This window comes from Cavenderia fasciculata (assembly GCF_000203815.1).
Source record: "Cavenderia fasciculata unplaced genomic scaffold Scf_EUAJFUG02HR96I-5, whole genome shotgun sequence".
Classification (NCBI taxonomy): Eukaryota; Evosea; class Eumycetozoa; order Acytosteliales; family Cavenderiaceae; genus Cavenderia; species Cavenderia fasciculata.
In genome coordinates this window covers 2,322,092-2,342,612 of record NW_004457624.1, presented here as the reverse complement: position 1 = coordinate 2,342,612, position 20,521 = coordinate 2,322,092, and the positions used below count along the sequence as shown (strand labels likewise).

Here is a 20,521-nt window from a genome sequence, read left to right as displayed (position 1 = left end):
ATAAATATATATAATATAAAAAAGTGAAGAGAACAAATAATTTTAATAGCCCAAGATTGGGAGGACAGTCTTCCACACTAGGTAGTAATAATAGTAGTGGACCTTTTGGAGCAGTATATTCTCTTTCAGCATCATTTGAAGATTTCTTAAACAATCCTTCTATCAGCAACCTCTACAAAGATATGTCTCACTACTTTAAATACATCTCGGAAAAGGGTATTGCCAACTTGGCTCATTACCATTACTCGGGTGTCGATAATTCATGGTGTGGAACTCATTTCTTAAAATATTGGTGGACTTATGCTGTTGAACATTTAACTCCTTTATGGTTAGCGTATGTCTAGAAAAGAAAAGAAAAGAAAAGAAAATAAAGTAAAGTAAACTTGATCAATTTATTAATTCTCTTCTCATTCTTTACTTTATATAGTCCAAATTTAGTAGGTACTTTCAATTCATTATCGATATCAATTATCAATTGCTTTTACTTTTTAATTTATATTAACATTTGTTTGTGTTTTGTTTTACTTTTTTTAGATTACATTGGTAGGATTATTATGTAATATTGGAATGTATCTTATAATTTATTTCCATTGTCCAACATTGACAGAGGAAGCTCCACGATGGTGTTATTTAGCCGTTGCATTCTTAATCTTTGCCTATCAAACACTCGACAATGTCGATGGTAAACAAGCTAGAAGAACTAAATCATCTTCACCATTGGGTGAATTATTTGATCATGTTTGTGATGCTATTAGTGTTGCTGTAAGTCAAAAGGAATAGATTAATAATCCTACCAATATTTATATTTATTTATTTCTTCTGTTTCTTAGATGTTTGCAGTAGTAATGTCAGCAACATTAAGAGTAGGACCAAAATGGGCATTTATAAGTTTATTTGTTGGTATTTGGCCATTTTATCTTGCACATTGGGAAGAGTATCATGCCGGTATTTTGGTGATGGGTGAATTTAATGGCCCTACCGAAGCACAGGTATTGTTTATGATTATCGAAATCATAACTTGTATCTTTTCATCTGACATTTGGATCATTGGTCCAAAAGATTTCACCATTGGTATGATGGCAACTGTTGCCGTCTCTTTTGGTGCTATTTTTACAATTTATCAAAAGTATATAGAAAAGAATGAATATATATATATATTATATTTTTGGGGTACAAATACTAATACCTAAATTATTTTTATTTATCAATTTTAGTTTCAAAAATACATTTGCACTTCAAAATAGAATACCATTTATGAAATGTTTAATTCAATTAACTCCATTTGTAATCTTTAATATCTTAATTATTATTTGGGTGTCAGTGTCGGACCTTTTGACTACACAACCACACCTTTTCATCATGACCATTGGAATGGTATTTGCCTACCTTCAGTCTCGATACATTACTCAACGTGTTTGTCACGACGATTGTTTATTATTCTATCCTATCCTCGTTCCATTTGCTATAGTTGTTTTTAATTCAATTTTGGCTTCTTTCCAGTAAGTTAAATCAACCATTTAATATATTTACAAAAAACATGGAAATGAATGAATTAATTAATTAATTATTTAATTTAATTTAGATCAAATCTAATAAGTGAATATGCTATGTTGTGGGTAATGTTTGTATTGGCGTGTATCCAATTCTTAATATTTGCCGTATTCACAACCAGACAATTATGTGATCATCTTCGAATTAAGGTGTTTACCATTACTAGCGGTGGTGGTGGCGGCGGCGGCAGTGCCGGTCAACCATCAGAGTCACAACAATCATCTTTATTATCTGCAGTCGAAGAGGGCGCTATTGAACATGAAGATGATGATAATAATAATAATAGTAATGATTCAATCAAAATATAATAGGGATATAATTTAATATATCTAAATAATATTAATATTATTAATAAATCACACACATACGGTACTAAATAAATTAAACAAAAAAAAAATGTAAAAGTGTAAAAAGAATGGGGTACAGAGAATAAATATTTGTAACACCAACACTTCGCACTCACTCATCATTGCCTATTCCACCCATCCATCTATCTCTCACTCTTTCATCGTAGTAATAATAATAATAATTTAATTATTTACTAATTCTAGAATAAAAAAAAAATAGGAAAATATCTATATTTTTTGAAAAAAGACAAAGGGTATGTCATTATCATAATTATTCAAGAATGTTAGAAAACCATCATCACCATCAATGGTAGAATGTTTTTAAAACAAAATATATATAAAACAACAGGTCGTAACACAAACAATTTGCGTCATTTCTCATCATCATTGTCATCATCATCATCATTTTTATTCGACAACCTTCGAATCAACTTACCTCTTTTGGACAACAGTACAACAACTTTTTTGTCCTCTCGTATTTTTTAAATTAAATTTTTAATTTAACGCAACAACTTTGTTCCCTTCTTTTTGTAACCTTTGTCTGTCTACCTAACGAACTAACTAACTATAGTCATTATCCTTTATCAGTTAATAAGTAGAAGTATAAGTAGTATCAGTAGTATTAAAACAGTAATAATAATATATAGTCTTCATAGTATAAGCAATTAATTGGTATCATCAAAAATGATGTCAACTGAAAATAATCATAAAGATAGTAGTAATCATACTTCATCATCATCATCATCATCATCATCATCATCAACAATAAAAAGAAAAGTAAAAGATGGAGTAAATACAAGTAATCATGGAGGGTCAGAGACAATTGAAGCAAAACCAAGTTTACTTGGACTCAATAATAAGGTATTATTGAATACTCCACCTCATTCTCCATCATTGGAAAGATTCTCTGCATTATCAAAACCAAGAGAATCATTATTAACGTATGTGTCTCTAAACCTAAATCTATATCTGATTCTGTCTAAATTAACTTTTTCTTTGTAGATCACCAGAAATGGCAAATATACAATGGGGAACATTTAATTATATTGCTTTGGCCTATGTAATGGCAGGATTTTCAATTATGGCACAAATGTACAAAGAAAAGGGTGTCATTGTTGATATGGAATTGTTTTGGACTCTAACAAAGAATTGGCATTGTGGATTGATCCTATCGGTTGGGTTGTTTTTGTTTTCACAAGTCAATTACATTCAAACAAGATTAATGGTCAAAGGTTACATCCCCAATAGAATATCTATAGTATTATATTGTCTATGGCAATTGGTTGCATTCCCAGTATCAATGTCCTATCTTTTTTCTTATGAATTATCTCCTAGTAAGAAATCAAAAATATAATTATATTTTTCTCTTTCTAACATTTCATTTTTATAGTTCTAAGTGGAGGATACGGATTACAATTATGTGTATATTCATTAAAGAATCATTCTTATTGGCATACAAATTATTTCTTGAAAAAGGGAGGTGTTAAAGCAACCTCTAACAATTCTCCAGTCACTAGAAAAGATTTAATACCCAATGTATCATTTTCACACTTTTTATACTTTATGGTTGCTCCAACTCTAGTCTTTGAAACTTCATTCCCAAAAACAAAATCAATTCGTCCATCTTATATCTTGAAAGAGGTACTTGCTGGTTTTGGTACTTTTTTTGTTTTCTATTTAATGTGTAAGTAAAAAAAAAAAGAAAAAAAAATAGGTAGTAATTTGTGGACTGGCCTGAACGACTCACAGGTTCACAGGTTTATTCCATCGACGCCACCACATGTCAAAGGTGGTTGCATTCCACCAATCTCAAATTACTTATTTTTTTTTTTATTAGTAAATTTGACAACACCATTTTATAGAGAATGTGGAACTGAATCATTTTTAATTATATTGGTTCAATTATCATTACCATCTATGAGTTTATGGATGTTGGGATTCTATGGAGTATTCCATTGTCTGTTGAATATCTTTGCCGAGATTACCAAGTATGCCGACAGAGAGTTCTATCAAGATTGGTGGAATGCAACCACCTTTGACATGTGGTGGCGTAGATGGAATAAACCTGTTTACCGCTTTATGAGTCGCCACGTGTATACCGATAGTATGCATACCATTAAACTCAACAAATTCTGGGCCATGGTCTCTACTTTTCTTTTATCTGCATTATTGCACGAAATTGTGATGATCATTTCATTTAGATTTGTTCGACCAATTTTATCAACTACAATGTTACTTCAAAGTATGTTAAGCAAACAAAAAGAAACAAAAATATTCCCAAAGGTTATTAACCTTTTTCCATTTTTTTCCATAGTTGGATTAGTATATTTCACACAATTACCAATATTCCAAAAAACAAGATTTGGCAATGTAATAATGTGGATTACAGTATTTATTGGACAACCATTTGTGTCACTTTTGTATTCAATGCAATTTAATGAAATTTATAACAAAAATCATCCAATCCAAATCTAAATTAATCTAAAATTTAATTCAACAATAAGGAAATATATATATTTAATTAGATCAATTAAAAACCAGAATAATAATAATATACTACTATAACTCTATATAACACCATCAAAATGTCATCAACTATCATCATCAACCATCATCAAATTGTGCTATGATAAACCTTATAATAATAATAATAATAAACACAACTAAACCCTTTTCTATTTTCGAAAATATTTGCTGGATCTGGCAATTCCAAGACTCTTGTTTCAATCAAACAATGGTTTGGTTTCAAATGAAACGTTGACCAGTAAGCATCCTTATTGAAGAAACACACAAGAGACCACTCCTGTTTTTGATAACTGCTGCAAAACGAAAAAAACCTCATTGTTTTTGAGCCGATGTGGCAGTAGTTTTATGATAACTTTTAGAAATTCTCATAATTGGGGTTTCAAAATACTCCCTAAACAAATTTCACACTCTTTTTAATATATATTATTGTTAAAACACCATTGTTTGTTGTATAATTACTTATTTATTTATTAGCATAGACAGAGAGATAGAATATAGAGATAGAATAGAATAGAAGAATGAAAAATACATTTAGTAAATTTAAGAATAATGTAAGTTGTTCTATTTTAGTTTTGATCAGTACTCTTAGACATATGATGATTAACAATATATATATATATATATTTTAAAAACAAAAGGTTGTAAATGCATTTTCAAATGGACCTAAAACAACAGATACAAACTTTGAAACTGCAAGAAGAGAGTTTACTGCATTCTCTGAAGCAACAAACAATACCTATCAATCACTTGTCAAACATGATAAAAATTTAAAGAGTATGTAGTAGTAGAAAGAAGGAAAAGGATGAAAAGTATAAATAACAATACATCAACTCTAACATCCTCTTTTTTGTTTTTCAATCTTAAAGAAACATTTATTGATCCAAGTAGTTTAAACAAGAATATACAAAAATACTTTGTATCTGATCATCCATTATGTATTTATACTACAGAAGTATTGAAACAAGTAGAATTTTCATTTAATGATTGGGTAGAGAGTCAAAAGACCAATTACGACCTCTTACAACAATATGTTGCACGTATAAAGTTTATTCGTGAATCGATTTTGGATCGTGATGGTGTCGTGGGAGAGTTGGATAGATCGGCTGGTAAGATCAAGGATCTACAGGCCAAGCCATCCAAAGACCCACACAAACTACCAAATGAACAAAACTTTTACAATGCCAAAAAGGAGCAATACGACGTGCTAAACTATAAGCTCTTGTCGGATATTTCACAATTCTTTGAGGACAAGCAGAGCCAATTTGACCGTCCACTCCAAAACATCATCCTATCACTTGGATACCTCTTTACCAGTATCTCTACCAACCACTCGAAACATACTGCTCTCCTTGAAAAGAATCCACCTTACTTTAACCCTGTCAAGGATCTAGTAGGTGTAGCTCCAACTTCCTATACAACTCAAGAATCAATTGGTAAATCATTTGATAATCCTCCACCACCACTTTCACTTAGAAAGTCTTCTTCTCCTCCTATTCCAAATGGTGCAAACAATAATCAACAACAATATAATGGTAATGGTCATGACTCTTATCAACCACCTCAACCAGCTTATCAACCACCTCAACAACAAACATATCAACCACCACAACCATCCTATCAACCTCCACAACCATCATATCAACCACCTCAACAAGCTGCACCACCACCAAGACCAGTTTCAGTACAATATCAACCACCACAAGCTGCTCCACCAAGACCAGCTCCACACCAACCATCCTATCAACCACCACAACAAGCAGCTCCACCAAGACCAGCACCTCCACAACCATCACATCAAGCAGGACCACCTCCACCACGCCCATCAGCACCAGGTGTATACCCAGGCCCAGGAGTATATAAACTTCCAGCTCAACAAGATCAACAAGGACCACCCCCCCCACGTCCAACTGGAGGTCGCCCACAATTACCATCTGCTCCAACCACACAATACCAACCACCCAGTCAATACCAACCACCAACCCAATATCAACCACCAAGTCAATACCAACCACCAACTCAATATCAACCACCTCAACAACAACAACAACAACAACAACATCAACAATATCAACCACCACAATACAACCCACAACAATCATATGATTCAGATTTTGTAAATGAACAAGCCAATGGATACGCAACTTCAGTGGTGACCAATCCAGAATATCAAAGAGCTGCTGGTAATGCCGCTGCCAACAAGGCCAACGATCCAAGAGTTCAAGGTCAAGTTGGTGGTCAAATTGCCAACAATACCAGTAATCCTTATCTAAAGTCTGCTGCTTCCAACTCCAAGGTTCAAGGTGCAGCTGGTAAAGGTTTTGGTTTTGCTGCTCGTAATGAAACTGTTCAAAATGCTGCTGGTAATGCTGCTGCAAATCAAATTAATAATCGTCAATATTAAGATAGAGATAAATATACATATACATAATAATATAAAACCCCACACGCTAATAATTTCACAAATAGATATAATATATTAACACCACCAATACCCTTTTTTTGTTGTAATAATAATAATAATAATCATTACAAAACTTACTATTTTTTAAATAAATAAAATAAAAAAAACAGATATTTAAAAAAAAAAAACCAAAAAGAAAATGAATAATCTTCTTCGTGTCAAGTTCATCTTATTCTAAAAAAGGTAAAATTATTTTTTTTATAGAATTCATTTTATTTTTATATATACACACTCTCACACACTTACTTTAAATAACATAGTATACTAGCAGTTATTATTATTATGATTAAAAGATCATTACAACTAATGTCAAATACAGCATATAAATTTGTACCTAGTCCTCAAGCAAGTCACTTTGGACCATCAGTTTGGGTAGGTATGTTATTATATACACATATCTTTTTATCTCTCTTATCTTCTTTCTTAACTCTCTTTCATTCTTTCTTTACTGTACTTTTCTTTTCTATTTTAGAATTCTCACCATTATCAATTAAACATAAATCAATTAATTTGGGACAAGGATTCCCAGATTTTGAACCACCACAATTTGTATCAGATGCATTAGCAAAGACAGTAGAGACTGGAGGATTCAATCAATATGCACGTAGTCCAGGACACTTGAGATTGGTAAATGCAATCTCTAAAGTGTATTCACCATACTTTGAGAGAACGATTGAACCAACCACCGAAGTGGTGACAACAGTCGGAGCATCGGAAGCAATCTTTTGTGCCATTCAAACATGTGTTGGTCAAGGCGATGAGGTGATTCTCATTGAACCCTTTTTTGATATATATAGTGGAGCCGTTGTCATGGCTGGAGGTGTATCTAAACACGTCCCATTACGTGAACAACCACGAAAGAATGTAACAGACGCACGTTCATCTGCCAATTGGGAATTGGATTGGGATGAATTTGAAAAGGCATTTACACCAAAGACTAGAGTATTATTACTCAACAATCCACACAATCCAGTTGGAAAGGTATGGTCTCGTGCAGAACTAGAACGTATTGCAGAGATTGTCAAACGTCATCCACAAGTAACAGTCATCTCTGATGAAGTGTATGAATGGATGACGTATGACGGTATCAAACACGAACGATTTGCTACGATCAAGGATATGTATGATCGTACCATCACGGTAGGTTCTGCAGGCAAGACCTTTTCCATTACCGGGTGGAAGATTGGATGGTGTATCGGACCCAAAAACATTATATCGGCCATAGCCAACGTCCACCAATACATCCCATTCTCTGTACACACTCCATCACAAGAAGCGGTGGCCATTGCACTCGAAGAGACTCTTCATAGAGACTATCTCAAAGAACTCGCACAAATGTATCAAGGCAAGCGTGACCGACTCGTCACCTCGTTGCGTCAGGCTGGTTTGGACCCTGTCGTACCTCAAGGCACCTATTTTGTACTAGGTGACACTTCTCGCATCCATTTGCAAGGTGACGAAGGTCAATCCAGCTCCATCACGGGTATGGGTAAACATCTTCGTGACTGGAACGTTTGTCGTTGGCTCACCACCGATATCGGAGTCACCGCCATTCCCATCTCTGCCTTTTACAGTGAGGAACATGCCCATCTTCCAGCCAACTATGCTCGCTTTTGTTTTTGTAAAAAGGATCAAGTTTTAGATCAAGCCGATAAAGCTTTTCAACAAATTAAAAATACAAAGAATTTTAAGTAGATACAGCAAAAGCAAAAGGAAAGCTAAATCAAAAACCCAAAACAAATAAAAAAAAAAAAAGGATTGGGTTTCCGAAAAAAAAAAAAGAGGGAATTACTTTACCCAAATTGGTGCGTCATGACACATGAGTGGTGAAAAATAAAAAAAATAAATGAAAATTGTTTTTTTTAGCGGGGAACCTGCAAAGTATACTCAGCATAATCCTATCACAATCTCTTTTTCATTATATATCTCAAAAGTTTTGCACATATACATACACATAAATAAATAAATAAATAATCACAAATGCATCAATAGAAATCACAACAACCTAAACCCAATTAATTAATTAATCAACCAATCAATCAAGATTTAACAAAGATTAACACCCTTTTTATCTTTATATATATACATACAACAATAACAACAACATGAAAGATGTTTAAATCAATATATCTTTAAAAACAACATACATTAACCTTACCCAAAATCATACCGACGATCATCATTTAGATTAAACCATGATATAAATCACAACACCTTTTTTCTTTTTCTTTCTTTATCATCATTGTTGTATCAACTCTCTTTTCATATTTGTATATATTTATTTTAAAAAAGTATCATTACATTATTGTATAATCACTACCACCTCTGCATATTCCTACATACCCTCTCTCTTTGTATAAATCTATTGTATCTATTTATTAAAAACAACACCAAATTTTAAATCTCTTCATTTAAAAGTTTATAATAATATATTATTTATCCTATCTTTATATTATATATATTTTTTTTTTTTTTTACAGTTTAACGCCCCTCACACTATAGTTTTTATTTATTTTTATTTAAACGCGTTTGTCTAGAGTAGGAGTAGAAAGTAGTATATTTATTTTCTTTTCTCTCTCTCTCTCTACCTTTTTTTTTATTTTATTCTCTTTATTTCTTTATTTTTTTCCATCTTTTTTTTTTTAAAATGACAGACGACTTTATAAATCAAAAAGCATCCCTACACTTTGTCATTATTGACGATAGTGATAGGGAATTGGATTCAGATGATGAAAATAATCCAAACCAACAACAAGATGATAAATCATCATATCGATCATTTGATGATAATTGTTCAAGTTCACACAATACCGAGGAGATATTTGATTATAGTGAAGATGATGATCAAGATTATTATCGTGATTTCATTGACCTATCATCACCATCATCCTATGAAAGTAATAATGGAATGGAATTGGTATCAAAATCACAACTGGAAAAGAAATCTACCAAAAACAACAACAACAACAAATTCAAAAGATCTTCTGCTGCCTATACCTATAGAAATGGTAGTAGTAGTAGTTCAATGATTACAAATGGTACCAATATCAAACAATTAAATGAAATTATAAATAGTTTTACAATCAATGACAATTATTTAAATGATTTATATCAATCAAGACTAGATGAAAAGGAAAAAGAAAAGGAAAATGAAAACGACGAAAAAGGATTACAAATCATTCCAACCAATAATAATAATATAAATAGACCAATAACAATAGCAACCTCTACTACTACTACGATAACAAAAAATTCACCTACTTCATATTCATCATCATCTGTATCACCATCATCACCAAATTTTATATTTAACAAAAGAAATACGAGAGCTAAACAAGCACAAATTCATCAACAACTATTCACATTGAATAATAAACAAGATATTATATAAATTTATTATTATTGTTTTTAAACAATTGGACCATTATATTTACCACTATAATCATTATTATTTTCAAGTCTATAATGACGAAACATAAATCCAGCAGTTTTTAATTGTTTTGATTCTTGATCAGATTCGTTGTTTGAAGAGAGTAGTTGAAATATTGGATCCAATATGCGACAAGCACCATCACGATCATTTAAAGGAACACTTCTTGCATTATGATCTTGAGCTGTCATTTTTGAACACCATCCAGTATCTACTCCACAAACATAAATTGATTTGGCTAGATAACTCTCAGCGATTGAATAGGTCATCATATTGAGTGATGCTTTGGCCATATTACTATGAACATGAATACCTCTACCATGAGAATGACTTGTAAATGATCCTTCTTGTGCTGATACATTGATTATAAATCTCCAATTATCATTGTAATGTGTTTGTGTATCGGTTGGTCTAGTCATTAAATGACTTAATTGTGAAATGAGCATAAATGGCACTGTACAATTGATTAGCTGAACTTCCAACAATTCAATTGGACTTGTTTCTTGAATAGTTTCTCTCCATGTTGTCTTTTTTCTCATATCTACTTGTTGTCCACTAACATCCATTCTTCCAACTGGATATAATTTATCATCTCTACTATCTTTATCATGTTCTAATAATTCTATTTGCGTCATTTTTGAACATTCCATAACATGAAAATTAATTATTTCTCCCTCTCTATCCTTTTCTCCATCCTTTTCTTCATTTAACTTTAAATCTTTTAAAGATTGAATAAAATGAGATTGTAATTGATTTGATTGATTATTTTCTATTAAACTTTGTTCTTGATTTAAAAGTGAATGATAGTAGGCTCTTGGACGACGAATAGTTTGAGCAGCATTGTTGATTAGAATATCCAAACGAGGGAATGTTTTGATTACATTTTGTACGAGTGATTGAACCGATGGTAAATGTCTAAAGTCTACTCCATATACATGCAGTCTATGACCCCATTGTGAATAGTCTGGTTCTTGTTTGTAAGAGTTGGCAGCCACCCAAGGAAACCTAGTCGTCACCATCACTGTAAAGCCACTCTTGAGTAGTCTGAGTGCAATATGAAACCCAATCTTCATACGTCCACCTGTAACCAATGCATATCTCTTGTTTTTCTCTTGTAACGTTCCATCCATTGTCAGCGATACATCTATACTATCCCATTGTGTCCATTTTAATTGATTCACTCTTGTACATAATTCACAAAGTGGTACTTTTACCCTATCTCCTAGACTCTTTGAATCATTTTGTATTCCTCTTATTATTGTATCACATTGATAACAACAAAGATTTTCTTCTTCCTCTATTTGCATTACATAAATTTAAAAGTAAATATAATAAATATGAAGAATGAAAAAAGAAAAACGAAAAGAGAAGAGTTTGATCTTTGAAAAAGGTTTGTTTGTTTGAATTTAATTATCATCATTCATTTCTAACTTTTTAAATATACAATTATATGTATTTAAAAGAGATATGAGTCAAAAGAAACCATTTATTTTAGAATTTGATGATGATGATGATGATGATAAAGTTGATAAATTAAAACCTTTATCAATAGAAACTCTTAGAGCTCAAAAAGAATTATATGAAAAAGCTCATAAAGAACAACAACCTGCTATACAACAACAATCAATACAACAACAACCACAAAGACAACAACAACAACAACCTATAGCAATCGATATTGATATTGATACACCATCAACTCCTCCTTCAAATTCTATTGATAATAACAATAGTTTAATAATAAAACCAAAATCAACTCCTACACCTACTACTAATAATAATATACAACCTGTAAATAATAATAATAATAATAATAATAATAATAATAATAATAATAATAATAATAATAATAATAATAATAATAATAGTCAAATACCAATATTACCAAATGCACAAATAACTAAAAAAACAATATCACTTAAAATATCAAAACAAATCTATCAAAGATCACCAACACCAACTCCAACTCCAACACCTTCTACTACAACAACTTCTATAGTTTCTCAATCATTTTCATTTTCATCATTAATAGTAAGTGAAAGATTAAGAGGAAATGGTATTATTCAATTTCTTAATCTTGTAAAATGGGAATACAATTCAAATATTAAACCAGATTTTTTAATGGCACATGATTCATGTGGATTATTCTTGTCGTTGAAAAATCATCGATTGCAACCAGCTCAACTTGGTGAACGTAACAAGGCTATATCAAGTGTTCACGAATTACGTGTCTTGTTTGTACTTGTCGATGTCGAAGAGGCTTCGGCTGTACCACTATTGGAAGAGCTTTCACATTGGTGCATCGTATACAATTTGACTCTTGTCGTTGGTTGGAGTTTGATTGAAGTTGCTCGATACATTCAAACCTTTAAATTATTTGACCAAAAATCACCAGACATTATTAAAACAAAACATTCAGATTTGGACAAGTCTGTGGTTGAAGATGTTTTAACTACTTTTAAATCTATAAACAAAACAGACTCTACAAATCTTATTAATACTTTTGGTGTATGTAAAGGAAAAAAAAAATGAAAAAAAAAGGAAAAAAGATAAAAAGAAAAGAGTAAAAGATATTAATATTTATATATTGAATATTGTAGAGTATAAAAGAATTATTTGATAGTTCAAAAGAGGCAGTTTCATTGTGCCCTGGAATTGGTCCTAAAAAAGTTAATAGTTTATGGAGTATTCTTCACCAACCATTCAAGGCTGTTAAACCATCTCCAAAACCTGTCAACCAAAACCCTCCAAGTTTAGAGGATTTCGATCTACCAGATTTCTTTGATGAACACAATACTTGATAAATAAATAAATATATAGTGAAGATATTTTAAAGAGAGATTTATGGTTTTTATTGAATAAATTAAATCGATAGTACTGTTTCAAATTTGGTAAATTTAATAGAGTGTTTTGGATAAATGGGGCTCGGAGACTTTTTTTTTTTTTTTAAAGTAATTCTTTTCCTGTTCTCTCCTATCGGGAAGAGTAGTACTCAGAAGTTACAAAGTTTTATTAATTATACATTTTAATTGACCAGCAAGAAATAAAGATTATCTCGAGAAGAATTAAAGTTAATTTGTTCTGGGGGTTGTCCATGTCTATGATACATGTTATATGGACGTTGATCATGTATCTTATTGTATAGTGTCAAGCATGTTGGATTGTTTTGGGTTGTTGCTTGTTCTAAAAATAAATTGGTTAAAGATATCGCTTTTTTTTTTTTTTTTTTTTTTTTTTTTTTCTCAGCACTATAGGCTGTAATATTGTGTTATATAATTATTCTATGTTATTATTATTTAGTAAATTATTATATTATTAATATTATTATTGATAGATGAAGAGAGAATAGAAGAAGATGAAGGTGTTGACGCAAATATGGCACCCATCTTCTTCTAATTTTAGTACCATACTTGCGGTGAAACCTTAAGCCTTGGGTGCGTCCAAGACCGACTGCCGCTCTCAACTCTCGCGCCGATTTACTCCCCATTGTGGACACTCGTCTTTACGTGTTGCATATTGTATTTGAGATGTCAGATGGCTTTCTATCGCGACGGCCCAGTAGGTCCTCCACTACCTTCCCGTTACTTGTTGCAGTCTGGCTACCCAATCTCCTGCTGAGAAGGGGAAACTAACCCGGTCATCCTTCCGTGGGGGTGTCCTGTCTCTAGATCCCTAGAGTCGGATGGTTTTTCTCCTCAATCCCCCCAATTGTGTCAAGTTAAACGTTGGCGCCAAAGGTAAAGTTCGAGGGCAGGATTCGAACCTATGACCTTTACGTTCCCGGGGTAGCACACTCCCGACTCACTTGCCACGCCATGCCCAGGGGGCTCGGAGACAAAGGCGAATGACATCTAGATTTTTCACATTTAGACATCAAAAATTCCCTTTTGGTCTAGTGGTGAGGAATTTCGCCTGTCACGCGAAAGGCCCGAGTTCAATTCTCGGAAGGGGAGATTTTTTGCTGCTATCGTTTGCTACGTCATCTACGTGAAGTAATCGACAACCTCAACAAAAGAAGATACCGGGTGTGATCACGTTATATGACTTTAATAAGGCATTTGACAGCATCTCACACGGATCAATCGAAAGAACTCTTACGCACGTTGGTATCACACCGAAGCTAAAGTCAACCATTATGAACCTTTTAACAAACACGCAAGCTAGCATACTCGTCAACGGCAAGCTCTCTGACCCCTTCACCATCGGTAGAGGGGTCAAGCAGGGAGACCCAATATCCCCCACACTATTCGTCTTGGTGATCGAAGCCATGGCGAAATACATTCTCTCAGCTGACCCCCAAGCTGGCTTGCCAAGTGATCCCGGAAGATGTCTATGTTCATCACTTCTTCCAATGCCAAAGGACTACAAAAATGACGAACAATCTACAACTACTATACACGGAACTAATTGGAACCGAGACCCAATGGAACTTTCAAACTCTCAACTTTAAAATCAACAGGAATCTCTCTCCTACCCAAATAATACTCCACAACCTATGGATTGCGATAGCCTCACTCCTATTTAATGAAAACGAAGATGAACACAAGCTGATAACACATGATGAAATAAGGAATCAATATAATAGATTAAACAAGACAATAATGTACGCCAATAACAACAAGCTCTAAACCTCTAACCTCCAACACAAATGATTGCAACTCAACACAAACAACACATAGAAAAAAAAAAATAATAATAATAACAACATTTATTTAAACTAATAATCTGTACAGGGACAAGAGAAACCTTGCGCCAACCAATTAAATCAAATAAATCTAAAATACACTTTTGTAGTAAAAAAAAAAAATGTTTGCTGCATGTTTGTTTGCTGCATGTTTGTTTGCTGCATGTTTGTTTGCTGCATGTTTGTTTGCTGCATGTAACATCCAGGACAAGCAACAGATACAGGGACAAGAGAAACCTTGCGCCAACCAATTAAATCAAATAAATCTAAAATACACTTCTGTAGTAAAAAAAAAAAAAGTTTGCTGCATGTTTGTTTGCTGCATGTTTGTTTGCTGCATGTTTGTTTGATGTTGATGTTTCATGCTTGTTGATGGTGGAGGAGGAGGACATACACCATGACCATTGTTGATGGTGGAAAAGGTAGAGGTTGGACATATACCATCACTCTTGATGGTGGAGGAGGAGGAGGACATACACCATGACCATTGTTGATTGTGATGGAGGATGGCTGCATGACCCCTTGTTGATGGTAGATTTGGGTGGACACCCCTGTTGATGGAGGAGGGGGTTGGACATACACCACCCTTGTTGATGGAGGCCGACCCCTGTTGATGGAGTAGGAGGTTGGACACCCATTGTACTTGAAGTTGATGGTCCATAGTGGAGGTCCATGGCATTGATGGTGTGGTAGACACCCATTGATCAACATTGCAAATCGATGGTAATGGAAAACCATGTCACTATCTGAATAGATTCCAAATGTGGTAGTAAATTACCTGCACTAGATGGATTGATAGATACGAGTACAAACTCCACTCTTTGTGAATGATCAAATCCACCAAAGACAAGGGCGACTATGTTAGGTGGACATACGAGTAAGAAAGAGAGAGAGAGAGACTTTTGGTTGATTGGACAAGGCAGTGAGATGCTTCTCAGTGGTGGTGATGGTAATGTTTAAACTCGGTCTTGAGAGATGAACCATCTCTGATGAGAAAGTACGACGAGCATCGGTTGCTTAAAAGGTGGCAATGAAGAGAAAGGATCCGACCGTGAGTGCTGCAGAATGTAATCACACAAGGTAAAATGATCCATGTAAAATGTGAAAGAGGTGGATTCCCCTCTTTTATATAAGCTCGACCACAACAATCATCAAGTGTTGACTATTTAACCTGATCTATGTATGTAATATTATATTAGAATGTTAGTAATGTGTTTGTTGTGTTTTATAGCATATTGGTACTACAAAATAACAATCCAAGAAAAGAATCAAAAAAGAACAACACACAATTTTTTTATTTTTACCAAATATTTGTCCGCAAACATATTAACATTTGTTTGTTTGATTAGACAACAAAATACTTGCCATTTATATATTATATATTTATCAAAATGGGACATTTATCATTTGGAGATATGACCTATCTTCTCAATTTAGAATATTTTTGGCTGGTCCTAGATATAAAGGCAGAAACAATTTAATCCATGTAGAATTAAATTAATTATTTTAATTCTATTTGAAAAAACTGGTTGAGAAGAACTAAAGTTTATTTAAATTATTAAATCTGGATGCAAATCCTCAGAGAATCGAGCCCTTGTGGTAGATGTATCTATGTTAAAACTGGCTTCGCGTGGCTTTTTTTTTTAAAGTAATTCTTTTCCTGTTCTCTCCTATCGGGAAGGGTAGTACTCAGAAGTTCCAAAGTTTTATTAATTATACTTTTTAATTGACCAGCAAGAAATAAAGATTATCTCAAGAAGAATTAAAGTTAATTTGTTCTGGGGGTTTGTCCATGTCTATGATACATGTTGTATGGACGTTGATCATGTATCTTTTTGTATAGTGTCAGGCATGTTGGATTGTTTTGGATTGTTTCTTGTTCTAAAAATAAATTGGTTAAAGATATCGCTATTTTTTTTTTTTTTTTTTTTTTTCTCACTAGCACTATAGGCTATAATACTGAGTTGATATAATTATTATTATTATTATTATTTAGTGAATTATTATATTATTAATAATATTATTGATAGTTGTAGAGAGAATAGAAGAGGATGACGGTGGTGAAGAGGATGAGAGGAATGAAGCTGAGGGTGAACGATTATAGATGAAGAGTACGCAGAGTCTTGTACCTCTCCAAATGACTAGGTAGTGCGATCTTGTAGACAGTAGGATGGTTGTAGTTGGAGAAGAATCGAAGGATGATAGTTTGTATTCGTTCTGTAATCGTATGTATTACTGATTCGTCGGTTTGGTTCATTAGAGCCAAGTGCCATCGATTACATAATTCTAACGTCTTGTCCCAGTTTACTTTTATAATATGTCGCATATCACTTATCAATCTAGCTCGCAGGTATTGTTCAGTGAATGGTTCATCTCTTTGGTGACGTAAATCATTACGTCGGAACCATATTCGTTCTAGTGTTGCCACGATGTGGCTTCGCGTGGCACTATAAATAGGCGAAACACGCCAAAAAATAGACACTAAAACCATGGATTATTAGCTCAGTGGTAGAGTAGAGGACTGCAAATCCTTTGGTCACAAGTTCAATCCTTGTATAATCCTTTTTCTGTTTTTTTTATTTCTGCGGAATAATAAGTTTCCAAACTACTTCTAGAATGTTGGAAATGTGTTTTGAAACAAAAAAAATTGGTTTGTAAAAAAACATTGACATAAAAAAATCAATCAAAAAAAACAACATGAAGTCGAAAGAAATGATAAACTATAGTGGTAAGAAAGACAATTCAAGTTTAGATAACCTTGTCTTATATTATTTATGGATGATTTTTATTATTTCTTTTTTTTTGTTTTTAATTTGATTAATTCTTTTTTGTTTTTTAGTCATCCTTGGCAGCCTTTCTCTTTTCATCTCTATTTTGAGGTTTATCAGATTTTGGTTGACCTCCAGCAGCAGCAGCTGGTTGTTGTTGTTGTTGTTGTTGAGCTGGTTGTTGTTGAATAGCAGCTGGTTGTCTTTGTTGTTGTTGTTGTTGTTGTCTTTCAGCAGGTTGATGAGGATGATTATGTTGTTGAGGTAATTGAATTGGATTTGGATTCAAGATGACATTTAGATTAACATCAACATAGGAATCACAACCAATATAACCATCACACATTAAATATAAAGAGTAGGTATATTTTCCAGGTTCCTTTGGTGTAAGGAATTGGATTTTGATAGAAGTACCTGGTTCATGATTTTCAGCTCTACCAAGAGCGATCAATTGATTCTTGTTGCGATCACCAAAAGCAATCCACCAAGAGAGTGGACGTTCATCACTAACATAGGGAGAGTGAACAAATGCCTTTTCCGATTTCTTTGATTTTTTAACTGGAGCTTCCCAGTCTGAATCTGAATCTGAATCTGAAAAGTCATCCTCGTCAAAGTCTTCATCGTCGTCATCGTCTTCATCATCATCATCATCATCAGAGACATCTTCACCTTTTGCCTTTTTCTCTTTTCTCTTTTGATGTCTATCGGCTCTTTGTTTTTCCTTTTCTTCAATCTTTTTTGCTCTTTCTGCTCTCTTTTTAGCTTTGGCTCGCTTCTCTGGATCCAATCCATCATCTTGTTCACCATCCAATTCTTTCAAAATACCATCAATATCATTTCTATCGACCAAAGAAGAAGAGGAAGCTTTTGATTTCTTTTTGTTTTTCAACTTTTCTTGTTTTTCCTTTTCTTTTTCCTTTTCTGCTTCCTTTTCTTCTTTTGATTTTGGAGTAGCATCGACAAATTCAACTTCAAGAGTACAAATGGCAGAAGAATAAATGATATTATCATCGTCGTCACCAGTATGAATCTTGTAAGAGATACCAACATCGCAAGGGATTTTGGCAGTGACGGCTTCGATATCGCTGATTTGTTGATTGGTAAAGTTGGCAGCCTTTAAAAACTCTAGACGACCATCGACACCCAATTTCTTGAATTTTGATAGATCGTTTACCTTTTTCTGTTGGGCCAAAGCGGCAATGGTGGTTTGGTCAAAGTGTGGGATTTGCAAGAGTGGCTGGTTGTCCCAGGCCGATTGGGTAATGCATTGTGAAAGCTTGATCAACTCGACGACGGGAATGATAAATCTACGTTCCTTTACGAGTTGGAATGCACCATTAATCATGACACGGACACGTTGTAAAATCTTTTCAAGGTCTTGTTCCAAACGTGGTGTAATTTGTTGATGGATACGTGAAATGTGAGCATACAGTAAAATGGTGTTTTTAAAGATGTAATTTTGATTGAATCTAAATTGTTTGACTCTGTACTCGGCTGGAACAGCTGCCAAAACCTTTTTAAGTTCTTCCTCGTCGGTTGGTCTTTCAATAAACTCGTCCTTGTATTCTTGTGCTGCTGCCACCACTTCAATGATTTGTTTATATCTCATCTTGTCATCAATCACATGATAAAATAATCCCATTGTATTATTTGATACTTCCAATACTGAATTCTTATTTTGTCTCTTATTCCATAAATAAACACATAATGGTACTAATATTACTAATGCTATTAAATAAATTGTCAAAACTAATAAAAAAAATAGAAATATTAATATTAATATTTTTGTTTTGTCTCTTTTTTTCTTTTTTTTTTCTTACCGATACCAGAATTATTTCTATTAATTAACCAACTTGGTAAAGCAATACCAATTGAAATTGGTTGTGGACCATCTGGATTACCATACTTTTCCATTTTTTCACGAACAGCTGGATCAGTCAGTGCTTCATAAGCTTTGGAAATACCAATAAACATTTCCTTTGCTTCATCACTTGGATTTTTATCTGGATGATAAACCAATGAAAGTTTTCTATATGCTCTTTTAACTTCTTCTTCACTTGCTCCCTAAAAATAAATAAGTAAATAAGATGATTTATTTCTTTTTTTTTCTATTTTCTATTTTCTATTTTCTATTTTTACATACATCTTGAAGATTTAAAACAGTAAAAGGATTATAAGGTTCAGATTCGGTAACACCAAATGAACTAACCTTAAAGAGGATAACAAAGAATGCAACCCAAAGAATGGCAACGAGTACAAACTTTATATAGGTTGCAATGGATCTTCTTGATTGTTGATCTTGTTGAACACGAATATCATGCTTTCTGTGACAACCTTGACAACTACAGTTGATGTGCTTTTCAGTCTTTTTGGGAAAGATCTTTTTAATGGCCCACCATGTCGATGGTACGAGTACAATGGCTAGAGTAAATAATATCCAATATCCAAATGCTGCATCATTATAATCTTCTGTCTTTTGTTGTTGTTCTTTTGTATATGCATTTTGTTGTTGTGACATGACTACAAAAATAAAAGATAAATAAATTATCAAAAGATAAAATATATATAAATAAACTAAAGAATAGAACAAATAGTTTGTGTTTTTGATGATCCTCACCACATAGTCTGTTTGGTCAAACAAAATTCTTGTGAGAAAAAATTAAAAAAAATTCATTTTTTTTTTTTTTAATGACTAGTCATTCGTCTGACAGATGTAGTATGATCGTGGTCAAGTGTGATTCACTACTATAGAGT

The 20,521-nt window shown here is 33.1% G+C and overlaps 10 protein-coding genes and 2 non-coding genes across 12 annotated transcripts; 10 read left to right on the top strand and 2 right to left on the bottom strand.

Moving 5' to 3' along the window:
* Positions 1 to 182: 182 nt before the first annotated feature.
* On the top strand, positions 183 to 2,107 carry captB (CDP-alcohol phosphatidyltransferase; the record flags this gene model as incomplete). Its single annotated transcript, XM_004350819.1, has 7 exons — positions 183 to 334; positions 374 to 437; positions 535 to 762; positions 831 to 1,126; positions 1,215 to 1,499; positions 1,583 to 1,836; positions 2,103 to 2,107. The coding sequence occupies 7 exons, from the start codon at positions 183 to 185 to the stop codon at positions 2,105 to 2,107; spliced, it is 1,284 nt and encodes a 427-aa protein (XP_004350870.1).
* Positions 2,108 to 2,585: 478 nt separating this feature from the next.
* DFA_11930 (membrane bound O-acyl transferase family protein) lies at positions 2,586 to 4,432 on the top strand (the record flags this gene model as incomplete). Its single annotated transcript, XM_004350818.1, has 6 exons — positions 2,586 to 2,839; positions 2,901 to 3,232; positions 3,289 to 3,582; positions 3,736 to 4,140; positions 4,213 to 4,286; positions 4,424 to 4,432. 6 exons carry the CDS (start codon positions 2,586 to 2,588, stop codon positions 4,430 to 4,432), a joined length of 1,368 nt encoding a protein of 455 aa, XP_004350869.1.
* Positions 4,433 to 4,942: 510 nt separating this feature from the next.
* DFA_11929 (uncharacterized protein) lies at positions 4,943 to 6,825 on the top strand (the record flags this gene model as incomplete). The annotated part of the gene is made up of 3 exons (XM_004350817.1): positions 4,943 to 4,975; positions 5,063 to 5,198; positions 5,291 to 6,825. The coding sequence occupies 3 exons, from the start codon at positions 4,943 to 4,945 to the stop codon at positions 6,823 to 6,825; spliced, it is 1,704 nt and encodes a 567-aa protein (XP_004350868.1).
* A 342-nt stretch (positions 6,826 to 7,167) lies between these two features.
* ccbl (kynurenine-oxoglutarate transaminase) lies at positions 7,168 to 9,370 on the top strand (the record flags this gene model as incomplete). Its single annotated transcript, XM_004350816.1, has 4 exons — positions 7,168 to 7,261; positions 7,358 to 8,576; positions 9,178 to 9,239; positions 9,366 to 9,370. 4 exons carry the CDS (start codon positions 7,168 to 7,170, stop codon positions 9,368 to 9,370), a joined length of 1,380 nt encoding a protein of 459 aa, XP_004350867.1.
* Positions 9,371 to 9,532: 162 nt separating this feature from the next.
* DFA_11927 (uncharacterized protein) lies at positions 9,533 to 10,218 on the top strand (the record flags this gene model as incomplete). Its single annotated transcript, XM_004350815.1, has 2 exons — positions 9,533 to 10,165; positions 10,204 to 10,218. The coding sequence occupies 2 exons, from the start codon at positions 9,533 to 9,535 to the stop codon at positions 10,216 to 10,218; spliced, it is 648 nt and encodes a 215-aa protein (XP_004350866.1).
* Positions 10,219 to 10,293: 75 nt separating this feature from the next.
* DFA_11926 (short-chain dehydrogenase/reductase family protein) lies at positions 10,294 to 11,622 on the bottom strand (the record flags this gene model as incomplete). The annotated part of the gene is made up of 1 exon (XM_004350814.1): positions 10,294 to 11,622. One exon carries the CDS (start codon positions 11,620 to 11,622, stop codon positions 10,294 to 10,296), a length of 1,329 nt encoding a protein of 442 aa, XP_004350865.1.
* A 160-nt stretch (positions 11,623 to 11,782) lies between these two features.
* Positions 11,783 to 13,116, top strand: ercc1 (DNA excision repair protein 1; the record flags this gene model as incomplete). Its single annotated transcript, XM_004350813.1, has 2 exons — positions 11,783 to 12,823; positions 12,916 to 13,116. 2 exons carry the CDS (start codon positions 11,783 to 11,785, stop codon positions 13,114 to 13,116), a joined length of 1,242 nt encoding a protein of 413 aa, XP_004350864.1.
* A 1,080-nt stretch (positions 13,117 to 14,196) lies between these two features.
* On the top strand, positions 14,197 to 14,268 carry DFA_11924. Its single transcript has one exon. It is a non-coding gene; the product is annotated as a tRNA-Asp (tRNA).
* Positions 14,269 to 14,582: 314 nt separating this feature from the next.
* Positions 14,583 to 14,765, top strand: DFA_11923 (uncharacterized protein; the record flags this gene model as incomplete). The annotated part of the gene is made up of 1 exon (XM_004350812.1): positions 14,583 to 14,765. The coding sequence occupies one exon, from the start codon at positions 14,583 to 14,585 to the stop codon at positions 14,763 to 14,765; it is 183 nt and encodes a 60-aa protein (XP_004350863.1).
* A 356-nt stretch (positions 14,766 to 15,121) lies between these two features.
* DFA_11922 (uncharacterized protein) lies at positions 15,122 to 17,103 on the top strand (the record flags this gene model as incomplete). Its single annotated transcript, XM_004350811.1, has 3 exons — positions 15,122 to 15,283; positions 16,734 to 16,836; positions 17,030 to 17,103. 3 exons carry the CDS (start codon positions 15,122 to 15,124, stop codon positions 17,101 to 17,103), a joined length of 339 nt encoding a protein of 112 aa, XP_004350862.1.
* Positions 17,104 to 17,490: 387 nt separating this feature from the next.
* DFA_11921 lies at positions 17,491 to 17,562 on the top strand. Its single transcript has one exon. It is a non-coding gene; the product is annotated as a tRNA-Cys (tRNA).
* A 272-nt stretch (positions 17,563 to 17,834) lies between these two features.
* Positions 17,835 to 20,285, bottom strand: DFA_11920 (uncharacterized protein; the record flags this gene model as incomplete). The annotated part of the gene is made up of 3 exons (XM_004350810.1): positions 17,835 to 19,516; positions 19,588 to 19,831; positions 19,911 to 20,285. 3 exons carry the CDS (start codon positions 20,283 to 20,285, stop codon positions 17,835 to 17,837), a joined length of 2,301 nt encoding a protein of 766 aa, XP_004350861.1.
* Between the last annotated feature and the right edge of the window lie 236 nt (positions 20,286 to 20,521).